This window comes from Convolutriloba macropyga, chromosome 9, assembly GCF_964194025.1.
Source record: "Convolutriloba macropyga chromosome 9, txConMacr16.3, whole genome shotgun sequence".
NCBI classification, from domain to species: Eukaryota; Metazoa; Xenacoelomorpha; order Acoela; family Convolutidae; genus Convolutriloba; species Convolutriloba macropyga.
The window spans coordinates 27,564,750-27,581,241 of NC_134476.1; the positions used below are offsets into that span (position 1 = coordinate 27,564,750).

The 16,492-nt window shown below is 35.5% G+C and overlaps 1 protein-coding gene across 4 annotated transcripts in view; it reads right to left on the minus strand.

Annotated features, from left to right (window-relative positions):
- Window positions 1-16,492, minus strand: part of LOC142345703 (uncharacterized) — an 80,429-nt gene that overhangs the window by 39,062 nt on the left and 24,875 nt on the right. For 3 of the 4 annotated variants that reach the window (XM_075397953.1, XM_075397950.1, XM_075397951.1), the window contains exons 2-3: window positions 1,733-2,484; window positions 485-1,106 (exon numbers count right to left, since the gene is read on the minus strand). In XM_075397953.1, coding sequence (XP_075254068.1) covers window positions 485-1,106; window positions 1,733-2,072 — 962 coding nt within the window. In that variant the 5' untranslated portion in view covers window positions 2,073-2,484. The remainder of the gene's footprint in view (window positions 1-484; window positions 1,107-1,732; window positions 2,485-16,492) is intronic. The other variant, XM_075397952.1, reaches the window with a different exon arrangement.

Sequence of the window (16,492 nt, forward strand, 5' to 3'; positions counted from 1 at the left end):
GTTGGTAGTTGAGCGTGCAAGCTCCTTTTATACTTGCGGACACGTGGTTCTCTAGTATCCTATTGGATAGAGATAACAGTGTCGACAGAGTTACCAAGGTTAACTTGGTGTTATCTGTGTGGCGTGATAATATCACGTCATAGTATTCTCAGTTTTAGTTAGTGATCTTAAAATAGTAGCTTATTCAAAACTACTTAGTAATTTGTTCACACGTTAAAATGGACTTTGTCCAATTCAAGTTTGTGCTTCACGCACTATAACGTAAATTCTCAAAATAGCACTAAGATTATCAAATAGTGTTACTGAGTGTAGCACACTTCAGTACAATGTGTGTGTGTGTGTGTGTGGGGGGGGGGTTGCATACGGATAATATTCCTATTTTTATACAAAAAGTAAACTGTTACATAACAAAACAATTTTTCAACTAGTTGTGCCATAAATAGTTCAGAGATTGAGGGTAGCGAAACAGAATATATCCGAATACCTTGTTAACGGAACCACAGATGACGTTTGAGATGGCGATAACTTCGAAGCACTTTCTGATGGCATTTTTGGGTTACTTGATGATGATTGAGAAGCACTTGTTACTGGATCTGACCTACCAGCAGTTGATTTCTCAACTTCAGCAAAGTAAAATCTCCAAATTGGTTCGCCGTCTTTAATGCCCGTATTCACGATTCCATTTAACTTTTGCTGTGCCTCAGCCTCGTTTAATAAACCCAAATTTTCAACAGTGAATACTTTTGCATCCGCCAATTTAGCCCAATAAAATTTTCCCGATTTTTCCTCCTTTACTGTGTTAAGCTGCAACATTTCGTACTTATTGCGCAATATTGTTAAACATTGCAAGATTTCTTCATATGTGATAGGTTGCCGAGTGGCAAACTGCAGCATTTCACCCACAGTAAACACGCCAATGTCCATGCACTGTTTCATCGTGAATTCACTGCAACTAAGATATCTCACTTTGTTCAGTTCTTCAGGCAGGAAACTTCCGGCTCCCACTTCGTCTCCACACCTTTTTACAAAATCTTCAGATGCTGAAGGTGAAAAATCTTCTCCAATATCATTGGCCACTCGCTCACAGTCAGATCTTGTTTCTTCTTCTTTAAACATTACTTTGCAAAGTATACAATGTTTAAACCATTTGAAATTATCCCCTCTTATGTGAAAAAGAGTTACACTCCCATAAATTCTTGTCATTTAATTTCATATCAGCGATTCTAGCTACGCTCGGATGGACAATACCAATTTTTGGTTCCAGTTCTTTGCTTTGTATTTCTAGTTTTTTTTTTACAAATTACAAATTCTAACTTAAAACACGTGGTCTAGAAAACGGTGACAGGCTTAATTCTCTATTAATGGCCCATGTAGTTAACGTATTTTTTGTGGACATTCGAAGAGCACCTATGTCAAATTCAATTGTGAGAGCAAAAAGAAGTGTCTGAACGTAGAGCGATGATAATGATAACAAAAACTGACCAAAATTGGTATCCTAAAGGTTGTTGACCGACAGGGGGCTTAGTCGACAAGGAAAAAAATGTCAAATTCGGCCTACAGCTCAATTCTGATTGGTCCACAAATCTGATTGAATCAAATATTACTAGTTCGTCCAACCCTTACAATTGGTGAGCGGTCGAAGTGTCGGCTCAAATTCTCATTTTGGGTTGTCGGTTATAAACCCATTGTCTGCCAATTGGCGATCGCCTTTGCAAAGTAATGAAGAATGAACCTTGTTCGCAAGTTGCGGCAGTTTGTTCACTGTTCGAGCACTGATGCTCTATTGGCACGGAACCTTGATTGACAGCATTAACATGATCACTCTGCAGAAATGAGGTAGTAGAACTTGATAGCATCTCATCAGTTGAATGTTGAGTTGATGATGACGATTTCTGATTGAGAAAATTTCTTTCCAAAGATTCCGTATTTTTGCCTAAACCACCTACAGCATCAGCGTCGGTGTCAATGAATAACTGAACCGATTTATCATTTATAAGGTTGCAAAGTTGTTCAGAAGCACCATTGTGAACAGATTGCGTATTATCTGATAATCTAGCACCACTTGATGACATTTTTTAGTTGTTGACAAACAAATCTCAAATTTAGCGCATCTAGATCGACTCAGGTCAAGCTGTATATAATCACTTGATTACGATTTGAAGGCGATGCATGTGATTATTACACACTCATAATTTGGCAAGTATTGATTGAGTGTAGTTGATTAGATCTGTATGCATGAGCAGTGATTACAATCAAAACACGCGATTAAATATCGTGTTCAGAGTAAGTCGATCATTTGAGACGGGGTAAGTTGCCCAAAGATAAGCGCCCACGAGGTATAAAATGGGTGAAACGCAAGCCAGTGGGTTAAACAAACCAGATAAAATCTTCATAGACCGCCCGTCCTCCCGAATAAATGGGCAAATATTTACCCAACAACCGCCGTACTTTCTTCACTATCGCTCTATTCTAGCATGCAGTGGTCTGAAATAGAACTAAGCGTGACAAACTATTTGTGCTGGTTGGAAACAAATAATAGGAGAAATAAGAAATAGATTAACTGTTTTACGGTTCATAAATCGGACTTTTCAGAGACTAGCAAACATGCTTGCTTTTCAAAGAGAGTCTCGCTGCGTTGTGGGACCAAAAAGTAGTTAACGGTGCCATGTGGTACCTTTTAACATATGCTTCACAGACTTGGAGATAAAGTTTGTGTAGAAGACACAACGGCTTTTTCACACGAATCACTTGGAGAACAATGGTTTGACTTGCATCGGTCTTTCGTCCTTGAATCCAGTGGTCCATTGAACATTGAAAAGTTATTACTTAAAGTTTTACCATAAGTAAATTTTGGGATCTATTCTGTCCCCCCCCCCCCCCCCCCCAGTGTTTTTTTATGACCCCCAATTACAAATATATGTTGTTACATAGCACGTTACTATTTAAGAAAATAGCACGTGCGCCTGGGGGTCATAAAACATTTATGCCCACTAAGCTGGAGGGGGGGGGGGAACAGAATAGATCCAAATTTTGGCTCGTTGACTTCAATAATACATTAGGCAAAAATTAATTGCATTGTAAATTTCATTAATTTTGTTGACAAACGTCCAGCAAAGCATGTCATTCATTGCTCCCTCAAAAGCTTCATTTTTTGTCATTGGACAAAAATAGTTCACGTGCAAATAAATTCGACCTGAAACATGTTCAGGCCAGGAAGCCGTTTTCACAAAATTATTTCAGTGATTTGTCATATTTTATAGGAGGGTTGGGTTGCATTTAATTGAAAGCGTTTGCTAAAAATTCAAACTTCTAAAACCAACTAAACTGAATTTACAGGACAGTCATCGGGATCAAATAAGACAAGCAAAGATACCAACATTTTGCGAGGTGAAATTACTCTATTGATATCAACCATCTGAATCCTGTCTGTTCAGAAAGATTTAATCTCTTTGAGGCGGACGCCTAGAAATTCGTAACGATCTAATTTCGAGAAGTAATACCTCATGGATAATTCGAAAGAATTCTCAAGGTTTAAAAAGAATTGATATTTTTGTCGTTTTTGACATTGTCTAACTCTTTCAGTTAGCTCTGCCCAAATGTCAATGGTACTGTGATCAGTCCTAAAACCAATCCGTCTACAGTAAAACAAACAAAATTGTGCGAAGTAAACATAGATCCTATTAAACATTACTCTTTCGTAACTTTACTCCAATGTTGCGAAGCTAAATCGGCCTGTAATAATTTTTCTTTAGCTTCGAACTTTCTTTATGCAACCGAAACACTTTCGTTTTTTTCAACTCACTCAAAAAACTCACTAAGAAATTTATCCTTATTATGAGATTCAGACGTGTTTCTCTAGAGGGCCCCAAAATTCAAGCCATATCAAGCTTTATAAATCCAGAATAAAGGATGCAGCAAACTGCCAGTAGAACCAAATCAACAGAACAATCTTCTGCAAAAAACAGAACTCTCAGAAAATGATATGCAAATCAGACTGAAAACAGCCGACACTCAAATTGTTGACCAGTCAAGTGGGTCAACTGAAACATGTAAAAATGGTCCTTAAGGTTCAAACATCTCATGTAATAATAAAAAATTTCTTTCCTCGTGAGAAAATTTTGCAGATCTCCGATACCCTGAGTAATGCTAAAAAATAATGAATTCATTTATAATATCAATTTAGAAAAAGGTATTTATGAGCCGAGCCACTTTTGGAACGCCCTAATGAAAAAATATGCCTTAATCAAAAAACACAAACATAAAAACATAGCAGGATAAGTCCTGACCTACAATTCAAAGAACTTTCATTGACTTAAAACCCAAAGGGACTATGACTGGATTGGAAAAATCATAAAAAAATCTAAAGAAAAATAAAAAACCAGTAAAAATCGAAGCGAAAATGCCGCATGTGAACAAAAAAACCACTAGCGATGAAGCGAATTTTTGTTTATAAACCGTTTTCTCACTCTACTTAAAAATTGAAAAAGTTCACGCTGCAAAACCGCTCGCTCTTTCGCTCCACTTCCTGTTTCGGCGTGACCAAAATCATCGCTTAACTTTGACTTCAAAATCCATTAAACTGTGTGAACAGATCTTTAAACAACATAGCAAGACAAGTCCTAGCGTACAAAACAAAAATTTTCATTGACTAAACAAAAAACTAGACCTAGAATATGCAAAAGAAGGAGGACTACCCGGAGTCGGGATCATTTAAAATTCAGCGTTGAATCAGGAAAAAAACATGCTTTATTTTTATGATGACAGTATCAAGATCATGGCAATTTATGCCATGAAAAGGGTAACTTTCAGCAATCATTTATTCAGTTGATATGTACATGATGACTTTTATTCATGCGCATGTTAATTAACATCCTGTTTTCAATATGTGCATACATGTAATTAAGTCTGCCTTTAAGCTACTCAGAATGCGTAACACCCACGCTAATCGTTATTTGAAGGACGCCGCCACTCTTTGATCTCATTCTAGCGCGCTGCAATTAAATGCCTCTCTGCAAAATGCGCTCTGCTAGTTATGCCTCTCTGCAAATAATGCCTCTCTGCAAATGCCCTCTGCTAGTTATGCTTCTCTGCATAAATAATGCCTCTCTGCAAATCATGCTTTTACGATGTACAAAATATCTTCAAGAGAAAAGTTAATTCATGAATATATTGGATAAATAAATAAGGAGATAGTATATATAAATAAACATTGGAAAATAAGGAGTTAAAGGATATAAGGAGTTAATTAAATAGTTTTGATTCTCAGTTTTGCTACTCTTCACTGCCGACCTCCGGCTAACCTTCCGCAGCTTGTGTTGAGTCTTGCACAGCTTCCATGTATGATGGATCACACTTTTCCATCGTCCTCCGACCTCCACAAATTTGCATGGCTGCCAGGAGGAGGCGTTATAAATGCCATCACCGACCTCCGAATGCTGAATTGAATTGATTGAATGCTGACAAGGCTGAAACGAATGCACAATTAGGAAAACAACCGACTAACGTGCAGGGGAGGTGGGGGGTAACTAGATCGGGGAGGGGGTTATTACTGGTGGTGGTGGTGGTGGGTGGGGGGGGGGGGTAACTGGATGGGGGGTAACTGGATCGGGGGGGGGGAATGGGTTGTTATATAATCTCTGTTGCTGGGTCGTGGGGGGGGGGTGATCCAGTTATTTATAATCTATTTTATAATCAGTACTGATTCACACACCCCCTCGATTCAGTTATTCATCTATTTTATAATCTGCAATCTAATTATTATAATCTGTTGACTTCGGCTCTTTGCTTTTTGGACTATCCCTCCCCCGATCCAGTTGTTTATATAATCTATACTCTATTTTAATCGTCTGTATAACGGTTATAATCTGTTATAATAGCGCTTATGATGAAATAAAAAAATTCGACTGAGCGAACCATTTTGGTTAAGTTTTTACCTTTTTCAAAAAAAAAGTATCCGCGCTCGATGAGGCTTAACTTTTTCGATCACCGAACATTGTTTTGGACACCAAATCGTCAATTTTAGTCCAATGGTGCTCATTTTTGGTGGGCACGCTCCACTTTAGCCATAATTGGGGATGAAATAAAAAAATTGGACTGAGCGAACCATTTTGGTTAAGTTTTTACCTTTTTCAAAAAAAAGTATCCGCGCTCGATGAGGCTTAACTTTTTCGATCACCGAACATTGTTTTGGACACCAAATCGTCAATTTTAGTCCAATGGTGCTCATTTTTGGTGGGCACGCTCCACTTTAGCCATAATTGAGGATGAAATAAAAAAATTGGACTGAGCGAACCATTTTGGACAAGTTTTTACCTTTTTCCAAAAAAAGTATCCGAACTTTTTCGATCACCGAACATTGTTTTGGACACCAAATCTCAATTGATGCTCAAATGATATATATTTATTGAGAGTATTTATAAATACTCTCAATAAATATATATCATTTGAGCATCAATTGAGATTTATACACGTATACTTTGAACAACTCCTTATTAAATTCAGAAATACCTTGATATTCTTTGATCTACTGTGATGAAAGAGGTCACATTAAAACAATAAAAAACAGATCTAATTTTCCTTTAGAAAAAGCTCTTAAAATGTTTACGACACATGTAAGCTCCAGCCCACTTAAAGTAAAGTAAAAATTATTCACTAGACTTTGTGTAACATTACTTAGAACAACTGGAGCCACCTTTTAATTTGCAGTTCGTTTGATCTCACAGTGAAGACCACATCTAGTTCAAACAGCTGCGAATAATACAAGGAAGATGACAAAATGATGTCAAACGTTTTTGCTAACTTAGTAGGGCTAAAAAATACAGGGTAAATTTGAACACATGTCTTTTTGTTTTCCCAGTGGAATATAAAGACAAACAAAATTTACTGCATTACATGCTCCTGTCAAACGGCTTCTACTTTAGATAATAGAATTCTCATTTTTAAATAGATATAGAAAGTTTAAAACTAAACCACGAAAAAGGAATATCAGATAATGCAATTGAAAAAATTGAAAGGTAAAAATACTTTTCTGTCGAAAAAATATGCATAGAAAAAAATCAAAAGATGACGTGGAATTTAAGAACTTTAGAAATAAAACAAAACCAAAACTTCCCGGGTTGACAATCATAAAAAATTTCTAGCAATCATACAAGAATATAAAAGATTCCTAGCAATCCAAACAGGCCATATATGATTTGTATGCCTTAGTGGTAGTCACTAAGAGATCATATATGTATCCTACTAATCACTAAACAATAATACACAAATTTTGAGAGCATTAACATTGAAAATTTTTTTGGATAAGTTGTTGAAATCTTCGTTAAACATTGCCACGTATTCACTTATAATGTATTCTGTAGATATTTGAAAGAAAATTTCACTTATATTCTGTAATGTGATTAATGTGATATTTCATGAGATCTTTTCAATGTTCTCACTGAACATCTTTTCAAAAAAAATTTCGAAAAGAATTAACTTTGTTTCAACTAACCAAAAAATATGTTGAAGTTTAAGTGACTTAAACATACTTAATTGTCAATTGATAGACCAATTGTGCATTCATTAACTTTTACGTAAGGTAAATTTGGCGCATCAGTAATTCAGTAACCGTTTAACACCACAACCCTTTCTATTGTTATTTAGTTCAAATTGTTCAGTTCATATTCATGATCGCTGTAAAAGTCGTATCTAATTAATTGAACTTTTATGAAAAAAGCAGGTATAAACTACACTTTTGTAAGCTATTGTTTAACAACCAAACAAGCTTATACAAGAATGCATAGAACAATAAACTCTTGTTGTCTCAGAGCGTTTCAGACTAAAGAAAAGATAACATTAAAAAAATAGATCAATATATTATTTTAAAAAAATTATATTACCAAGAAAAATTTTTTTTAGGAGTAATGCAATACGTTATGATAATTTCACCCTATAAGACCTTTGTAGGATTACAAAGAATTATCGAACAGCGTACCAGTATATATTTAAACATTGCCACGTAAAAATTGTCGATGATTTTTTTTGTCAGCAGAAAAATCCAGTCTCATTTCTAACGATTTCTTAACAATTTGACAATTGATCGAATTTGAAAAAAATACAGGCTATCAGAATTAAAAAAGATTTTATTTTTGAACTTTAAAGGACCACGACTGTTCTTTGACACCTCGTTGCTTATCTTTTTTGGTACAACATAACAAATATTATTAAAAACTAGTTTAAGACATTCGCGATTTCAAAAATTCGATCCTTCAAAAGAGATGATGTCTGCGAAACAGTCGCTCGCTTAAATTGCGCTTTTGACCGCTAATTTGCTAAATGCTATAGCTATTCAGCAAACACTTAACTTATCAATCTTTTACAAATTGTCTCTTTTCTTTCTGTTAAAAGAACATCAACCCAGTGATTCCTAACTGCAAAGGGGCACCTAATAGCAAACAACATCGAGTATTTATTGAGTTTCCAACCTTTCTGAGTGACCATAATTAGTCTTTTTCAGATAAAAAAATGCTTTTTTTGGATCATTTGAGTTTATCTCGATTATCAAAAACTGCTGTGGATTGATGGAACAGAGCACAGGAGTTGAACTGGATGGCAAGATGTTGGAGATCATCAACGCTGTGGAGAACCAGAACACAAGAGATGCCATCAGGGAACTGGCCGTGAGATTTAAAGAAAAAATGGAATTAGACGAAAAAAGGTTTGCTAAACTTGAAAATCTAACGCGGGACAAATGAAAGACTCCGGGAACAAGAACGGTATTCAAGTAAAGACTCGGTTATAATCAAAAACCCTCCTTTCGATACACGCGATTCGACCAATCTATTTGTAAATATTCAAAAATTTTTGAAGGAATTTTTGAAAGTCGATGTTTATGAGTCGGAGCTAAAAGCCTATCATATTCTTCCCTCTCGCAGTGAGTTGCCTGATAATTTGATGCCGCCAGTCATAATCAAGTTTATCAAATTTGCGCAAAAGAATCTTGTTGTCATGACCGAAATAACAAGATTAGAGTTCGATCATGATTATTATAGATTGCATTGTTTAATTGTTGATATCATTGAATGTGTGGTTTTATAGTTTATCCTGATTGGATAAAAAGATTGTCATAATTCTATTCAAATGCTTAAATGTTATTGGACAGAACCAGAAAAATATGAAAGTTGTCTTACCAAGAAGTTTGAATTGTAAAAGAGTTGATAGAAAAGAAAGTTGGTTGAAAATCGAAAAAGATAGATAGACTGAATTGAAGTTGTGCACAAATGTTTTACAATGGGTATAGCAACATCGAATCCACTATTCATCCGAAGACCTGAAACAGAGTAATCAGATACATAATAGAACATACTAATGTAAACATTATAAGATGGTGATGGTTAAAAGTGGCTGATTTCATAAGCACAAATGTTAGCAAACAAAATATTTTACTTGCACTAAATTCTAAAATTGTTAAACTCAATTTTTTCACATTAACATTGAGACTTTTGATATTTACTTAATTTATGAAAATTTTTCAACCTTTCACGTGGGAATTTATATTTTACAAAAATCTCATCCAAATTATGAATCTATTTTTAACTCACTATACAAAACGAACACAATTATTCAACTTGACCATTCTTAAAAATTAGCTAATCTTGGAAAATAATGTTGCCAAGATTGATATATATATTTTACGATTCGTTGAGTGACAACAATAATTTTTCTACTTTTCACCCCGAACAAACGTTCTTCAAATTACCTGACTGCAATGCTACAGTACTTGCAATATCTTCAGACCCCTAATATCATGTAATAGCAATGATTATATCAAAAGACTTACAAAACGAACAAATTCTACTAATTTTGTCTCTCACCTCACAACATTTTTCTTACATAAACGATTATGTAACAAATTCTTCATTAATTGATGTTGATTTATTAGAAATTCATTGCTTGATTTTATAATTTGACAATGACTGATGTAGCAGCAGCAGCTACGGCTATTGCCAATGCAATAACAACAACTCTAGCTACAAGCCAAGCAGCTCCAACTGTTCGCATTAACCCCTTTTCTGGAGGACCAACTGAAGATTTCAGAGTATTTAGAGAGCAAATCCGGAGCTCTACAACACTAGCGCAAGTCCCAGATGCAGGTAAAGTTGATTTTCTAAAAGTTCATTTGGCAGGTGGTGCACTCAGCTAATGTCTTGAACTATCAGCGGCAGAAAAAGCAGACCTTGCGGCAGCACTTACAGCATTAGAAAGACGTTATTTTAGTGCAAATCAACTTGAATTCTACAAACTCAAATTTCAAGAAAGGAAATTCGATACCTCAAAAGAAACACCAGAAGATTTCTTAAGAGACCTAACTAAGCTTGCAAACATTGCTTTTGCTAATTCTGGAGGAGTAGATAGATCAGGCGAGCGAACTCGAAGAATCCGAGATGCCTTTCTAACAGGAATGCCAACACAGCCAAGACTGAAGTTACTCATGCGATCAGATACAGATACAGTTGACACGCACTGTACCCAAGTTTCTAAACTAGTTTTGAAAAGCATATTACCTGATGAAGATTCGGTTTCAACTGCATTCAATGCTGTCTCGAGTACTCAGCCATCTGTTAGCTTGACACAAGTACTCAATTCAGTCGTTGAAGCTCAAAAAGATCTGGCACAAACACAGAAGAACATTGCACAACAGATAACGCAAATAGACAAAACTGTTCGACAAGTGAGTCATGGTGGATCAAGTAGAGAAAGAAGAAACAGCAATTATCGCAACAATTTTGGACAACGATACAATCATAATTATTCACCCGCAACATGGACAAACTACAGACACTCGTTCCCGCGGTCACAGTACAGCTCAACACGAGGTCAAACCTATAGAGCAAGGTTTAACCCTGTCATATGTCGAATATGTGGTCAACCTCGCCACATGCAACGTGATTGTCTTTTAAGACAACCTGCTCAGCGTGGGGGAAATATCCCTTTAATTACTACAGAGGAAACTCAAAAAACAAGCACAGCCACAGTCAGACATTCAACTCTCATCAATAATCACAACTAACCGTACATTATCCATCCAATTGCATGGAGACAAACTTTATTATATACAATTGAGCTTCCCCAAACTTTATATTGATGCTCTTGTTGATACCGGAGCGTTTTCAAGTGCTCTGCCTCTCAAATCGTTTCGACTTATCCAGAAACAAGCACCAGAGTATAATTCATCCTCAAGTTTTTCATTTCCCAAATTTGTTAAACTAGCTAATGGAGAAAAAGTATCTGTTCTTTATAATGTTGAAATCGTATTTTACATAGCTGGCACATTCTTCAATGAGCAGTTCCTTGTTTTGAAAGAAATGAACTCACCATTACTAGGCATGCCCTTTTTCAAAAAGAATGATATTATTTTACATCCTCACAAAGGTTTGCTTTACCTACCTGATATTACGCTCAGCTTGAACAACATTAGTTCATCAAAATCAGTACTAAGAAAAACAGTATTGACAAACATTTCCAAAATAACCATATTACCAAACCAGCAAGAGATAATTGAATGTAAACTTGAGAAAACGCACCCATCATTACAAAATATTTTTGGAATTATTGAGCCGTCATTAGTCTTTGAGCAAAAATCTGGATAGTGTTTAATGTCTTCCATTAGCAAAATTGATTCTAACATTCGAACTAGTAAAACTATCTAGTAAAAACTGACGCCAGAAAATGATAAACCAATATACACATCGAACCCTACAACACCAATACATCTACGCGATGAAATTCTTATAGAACTTGCATTAATGCAGTACTATGACATCATTAAAACACTCCCTTTTTCAAAGTATTCATCACCGATATTTGCACAACGTAAATCTTCAGGGAGATTAAGAATACTAATTGATCTTAGGAGGATTAACCACCTCCTTCGACATGACTATACTAAAAACAATTTCCCTATGCCTACAATGTCTGACGCCTCGGCACACTTAGCAGGAAAGAAAATTTTTGCGAAAACGGATTGTAGTCAAGCTTACTTCTCAATGCAGATGGCAGATGAAAAGATTGTACAGCTGTTAGCTTTCAATTTCGGTGGAAGAACTTTTGCATTCAAAAGGTTAGCGCAAGGACTTAACAGATCACCAACGGCTTTCAGTTCGTGTGTTAGTAAACACTTGGAAATTTGTGTAGCCAATGATCAATGTTTTGTTTATTTTGATGACTTGGGAAGCGGGGCTTCTGATGGAAACAAACTTTTGGAAAATCTTGATGCAATTATTAAAAGCATAGAACGATCAGGATTTAAGTTATCAATGGAAAAATGCCAGTTCGGCATTTCTCAGATTCAGTTTCTTGGACACACCATTACGGAAACAGGCCTGAGCCCTAATAAGGATAAAGTTCAGAAATTCCTTAACAACATTAAAATGCCGAAAGCTATTAAACAAGTTCGCAAATTTATTGGTTTTGTTCAATATTTTCAAAAATTTATACCTAATTTAGCAGTCAAATTACACCCATTTTTCAAGCTTTTACGCAAAAAGGAAGAATTCATTATCACAAATGAACACATGGAAAGCATTGATATATTGAAACAAGATTTGCATCAAGCTTGCCAATTATCACTGAAAATGGCCAAACCGAACTCTCAATTTATTCTTGTATGTGACGCTAGCTTTTATGCAGCAGGATATATCTTACTGATTGAAGATTATCATGATCACTCAAATACACCCACAGAAAAATCGTATGCTCCAGTCGCGTTTGGATCACACTTATTCTCCCCGAATCAACTCAAGCATTCTATTTATGTGAAAGAATTTCTGAGCGTCTACTTAGCATTTGAAACGTTTGAACACTACTTATGGGGAGTATCTAATAAGCCAATTGTTGTATTGACTGATAACAAAAGTGTGACAAAAATTTTTCAAGCGAAATTCATTCCTGGAAACCTATGGAATGCTGTAGATTACATCTTATCTTTTAATTTTGTAATTGGTCACATCCCTGGAAAATCAAATGCGGCTGCAGATTACTTGTCACGAATCAAATTAAATCCATCTACAAAAATGAGACTGAAAAGCAAATACCAGTGAGGAAAATAAACATAAAAATGAACTTAGAATCAAAACTGACACCATTGAATATCGAAAGAGAACAAACGAAAGATGTGGATATTCAAAAAGCAATTGCTTGAATAAAGAACAAAACTAGGCTTGATACAACTTATTCATCTTACGATTGTCAAAAATATCATAAACAACTCAATAGATTAGTTATTGATGACGGAATTCTTTATCGAAAATTCTTTGATCATACTGGCCGAAATTTCACAAAACAAATTGTTGTGCCAAGACAATTGCGAGAAGAACTAATTTTCAGAATTCATAATTCAAAACTAAAAGTTCATCTAGGCATTTCAAAAACAATTACTGAATTCCGCAAGAAATATTTCTTTCCTGGCTTTACTGAATTTTTAAGTGTTTATATTAATAACTGCCTCTCTTGTATTCAATCAAAATCACCGAAACACGAAAACTTGACGCCACCATTGAGCCCAGTTACGTCTAATACAAGTTTTCCTGCAGATTTGTTACAAGTTGATATTGTTGGACTACTTCAAAAATTAGGAGGTTACTCGTACGTGATTACAACAATGGATGTTTTCTCAAAGTATATGTTTGCTCAGCCAATTACATCGCCCTCTGCTGAGACAGTGGCTAAAATTTTAATGCAATGGTTCTTACGGCATTCCTACATTCCATTAGGAATCCTAACAGACAAAGTTTCAGTGTTTACATCAAAACTAATTCAAAGCCTTTCAGAGATGCTTGAATTCAAACTAAATCATGCAACTGTTAAACACGCCCAAACCATCGGCCTTCTTGAACGATCTCATGGACCACTGAAACGATATCTTAAGATTTATGAAAACGAACTTAAACATGACTGGCATAAATACGTTGACCTGGCTGTATTCCAACACAACACAAGCTATCATACAGTACTCGGATGCCCACCAACTTTGATTTTTCATGGCAGGATACCAATGAACCCTGTTGATATTCGATTCAACAACAAAACACTGCCTAACTACTCAAGTAAATTCGATTATGTTAGTGATCTACAAACTAAGTTAAAAAACATCTTTGCTACATCCAAGGAAAATTTAGTTGCTTCCTTCAACAAATACAGAGATTATTATGATAGAAAAGCAAAAGCCTTACTGTTGAAAGTACATGAATATTGTTACTCCATCCACTAATAACAACAGAACATGAGAAATTAGGGAAGTTACAAAGCAAATGGACAGGTATCTACCGTGTTGAAAAGGTTTTGACAAGAAGCAACTACCTAATTCGGAAAACAAAAACAAATTATACACAAAATATTCATAGAGTCAGATTGAGACCATTTACACCGCAGTTCAAAATTGAAGATATTGATGATGTTGATGAACAAAAATTTCTTGAAGATCCGTTAATCCCTGAAGCACTTAAAGAACCCCAACTTTTTGATGCACACGTAGAAAACACAACTTATCGTCCTATAGATAATAGAAGTACACCACACATAACATCAAAAGTTTCACTACAACAAAAACTGCCACAATCAGACCCTACTTCAAAACCAGCAGCATTACCCGTAGTAGAAGCACTTACGACCCCGGGAGAAACAACTCCCCAATCGACAAATAGCTCTCAAAAATCGCAACAATTTCTAACACCTGAGCAATATAATACACCAACTTCAGAATCATCAGCAACATCGTCACCGACGCAAATACAACCCTCTACTTCCATTCAACCACCAACGTCGAATCTAGCAATGTTAATAAAAGAAAAACGTGAGCAACGAAAGCAAACAAAAATAACAGAGCAACAGCCATCAACTTCTCCGATATTTTCTCAACCTACACAAACACACTCGGTCGTACAACCAATAAAAAAATAACAAAAACTGGACCTCAAGTTGCTGATACTACGTCAAGATATGGGCGTCAAAGAAAACAAACGCAGTTTTTTTCGGGTAAATAGTTCTTCAATTCTCACATTAAAGACAAGACTAAATTGAATTCTTTTCCTTAAAATTACCTAATTATGTCAATCTTCTTTAGCTTGATTAGCATTCATAATTTCCGTTCGTTTGCTTAATATACTTTATCCCTAAGTAAACTTAGCCATTGCAAAGTAGTGACTAATAGAATGAAACCTTAACTCTTTAAAACATTACATTTAAACAACTCATATCCGTTACTGAACGAATTACATAAATGTGTACTCAACAGTGTAGAAGATAGCAATATACTCAAGCCACTCCATTTTACCCGCAGGCAAATTAGGAATATCTTGGTTATTCAGTAGTTCCACAGTTTGAAACTTCAAACTTGCATAATCATTACCATGCTTATACGTGTTATTACTATTAAAATTGAAAAATCTCTTTTTCAAGACAGAAATTGAAAAATCTACATCCACAGCGTTGTTTACCTTGTCATTACCTATCGTTTGGACTATAATATGTTTCATAGCATATACTCAGAACTAAGGGGGTAAATAATAAGAACCTATTGTAATACCTTATTGACACGAAATCATGCTTTTCTGCATGACTCAATGTACTTGGAAGCCATTTTGAAACAGCTATATCCATACTGGCTGCAACCGCCAGGCATTGAGTGTATTCCAGTAACAATGAACTGTGCTCCAAAATTACAATTTCAGCAGAAGTTGCCACACATTCACGCCAGGAAAATTTCTTTATATGAGTTATCCACTTTCCTAAATAACAATTACATATAAACTATATTATTAAATATTTAACCATTCTTATGTTGGATTAACCTTCTTCCTTAGCTCGCTTTGCAACGTATTTGTCTTTGTTGGCTGGAAATCGGACCTCTTTTCATTCACTTACTCGCACTGTCAATACCCGGTTTTCGCCCACGCTTTATACTAGAATTATTACTTGATACAGTAGACTGACCGGACTGTGTAAACGCATACAAATGTTCTGTTAAACCACTAGTTACAATTTTGTTCCCCAGTTCTTGGCTTATCTGAAACGCGCCTTCAGTTCCAGCATAATTCAAAAGTGATTTAAACCCTTCATGTCTAATCCCCGTTCCATAACCTCTAAGTGTACGCTCAGCCCTGTTCAAACCTTTCATGTTACACGCTTCCCAAAACTACACAAATGATATACCAACGCTTGAAGTTAATACTGCATGTGCAAGGAAACTGGGCTGGCACAAAATATAATCAGGTTTTGGAATGTAATAGAAAACATTTTTCTGAATTATTCAACTTTCAGGACCATCAGAAATTTTGAAAAATCGTCAAATGTACGCATTCGTTTTTCGAATTTAACAGAATGGACACCAGGCGTGCAAATAAAATATAATTTCTCCCCAATCGGAGTTACTGAGATTGAATCTTCGCCCCCTGTTTCAAAATGTCCATCAGTCCACCAACAATTGTATTGAATAATAGCATCGGATTTTGTTTCCTTT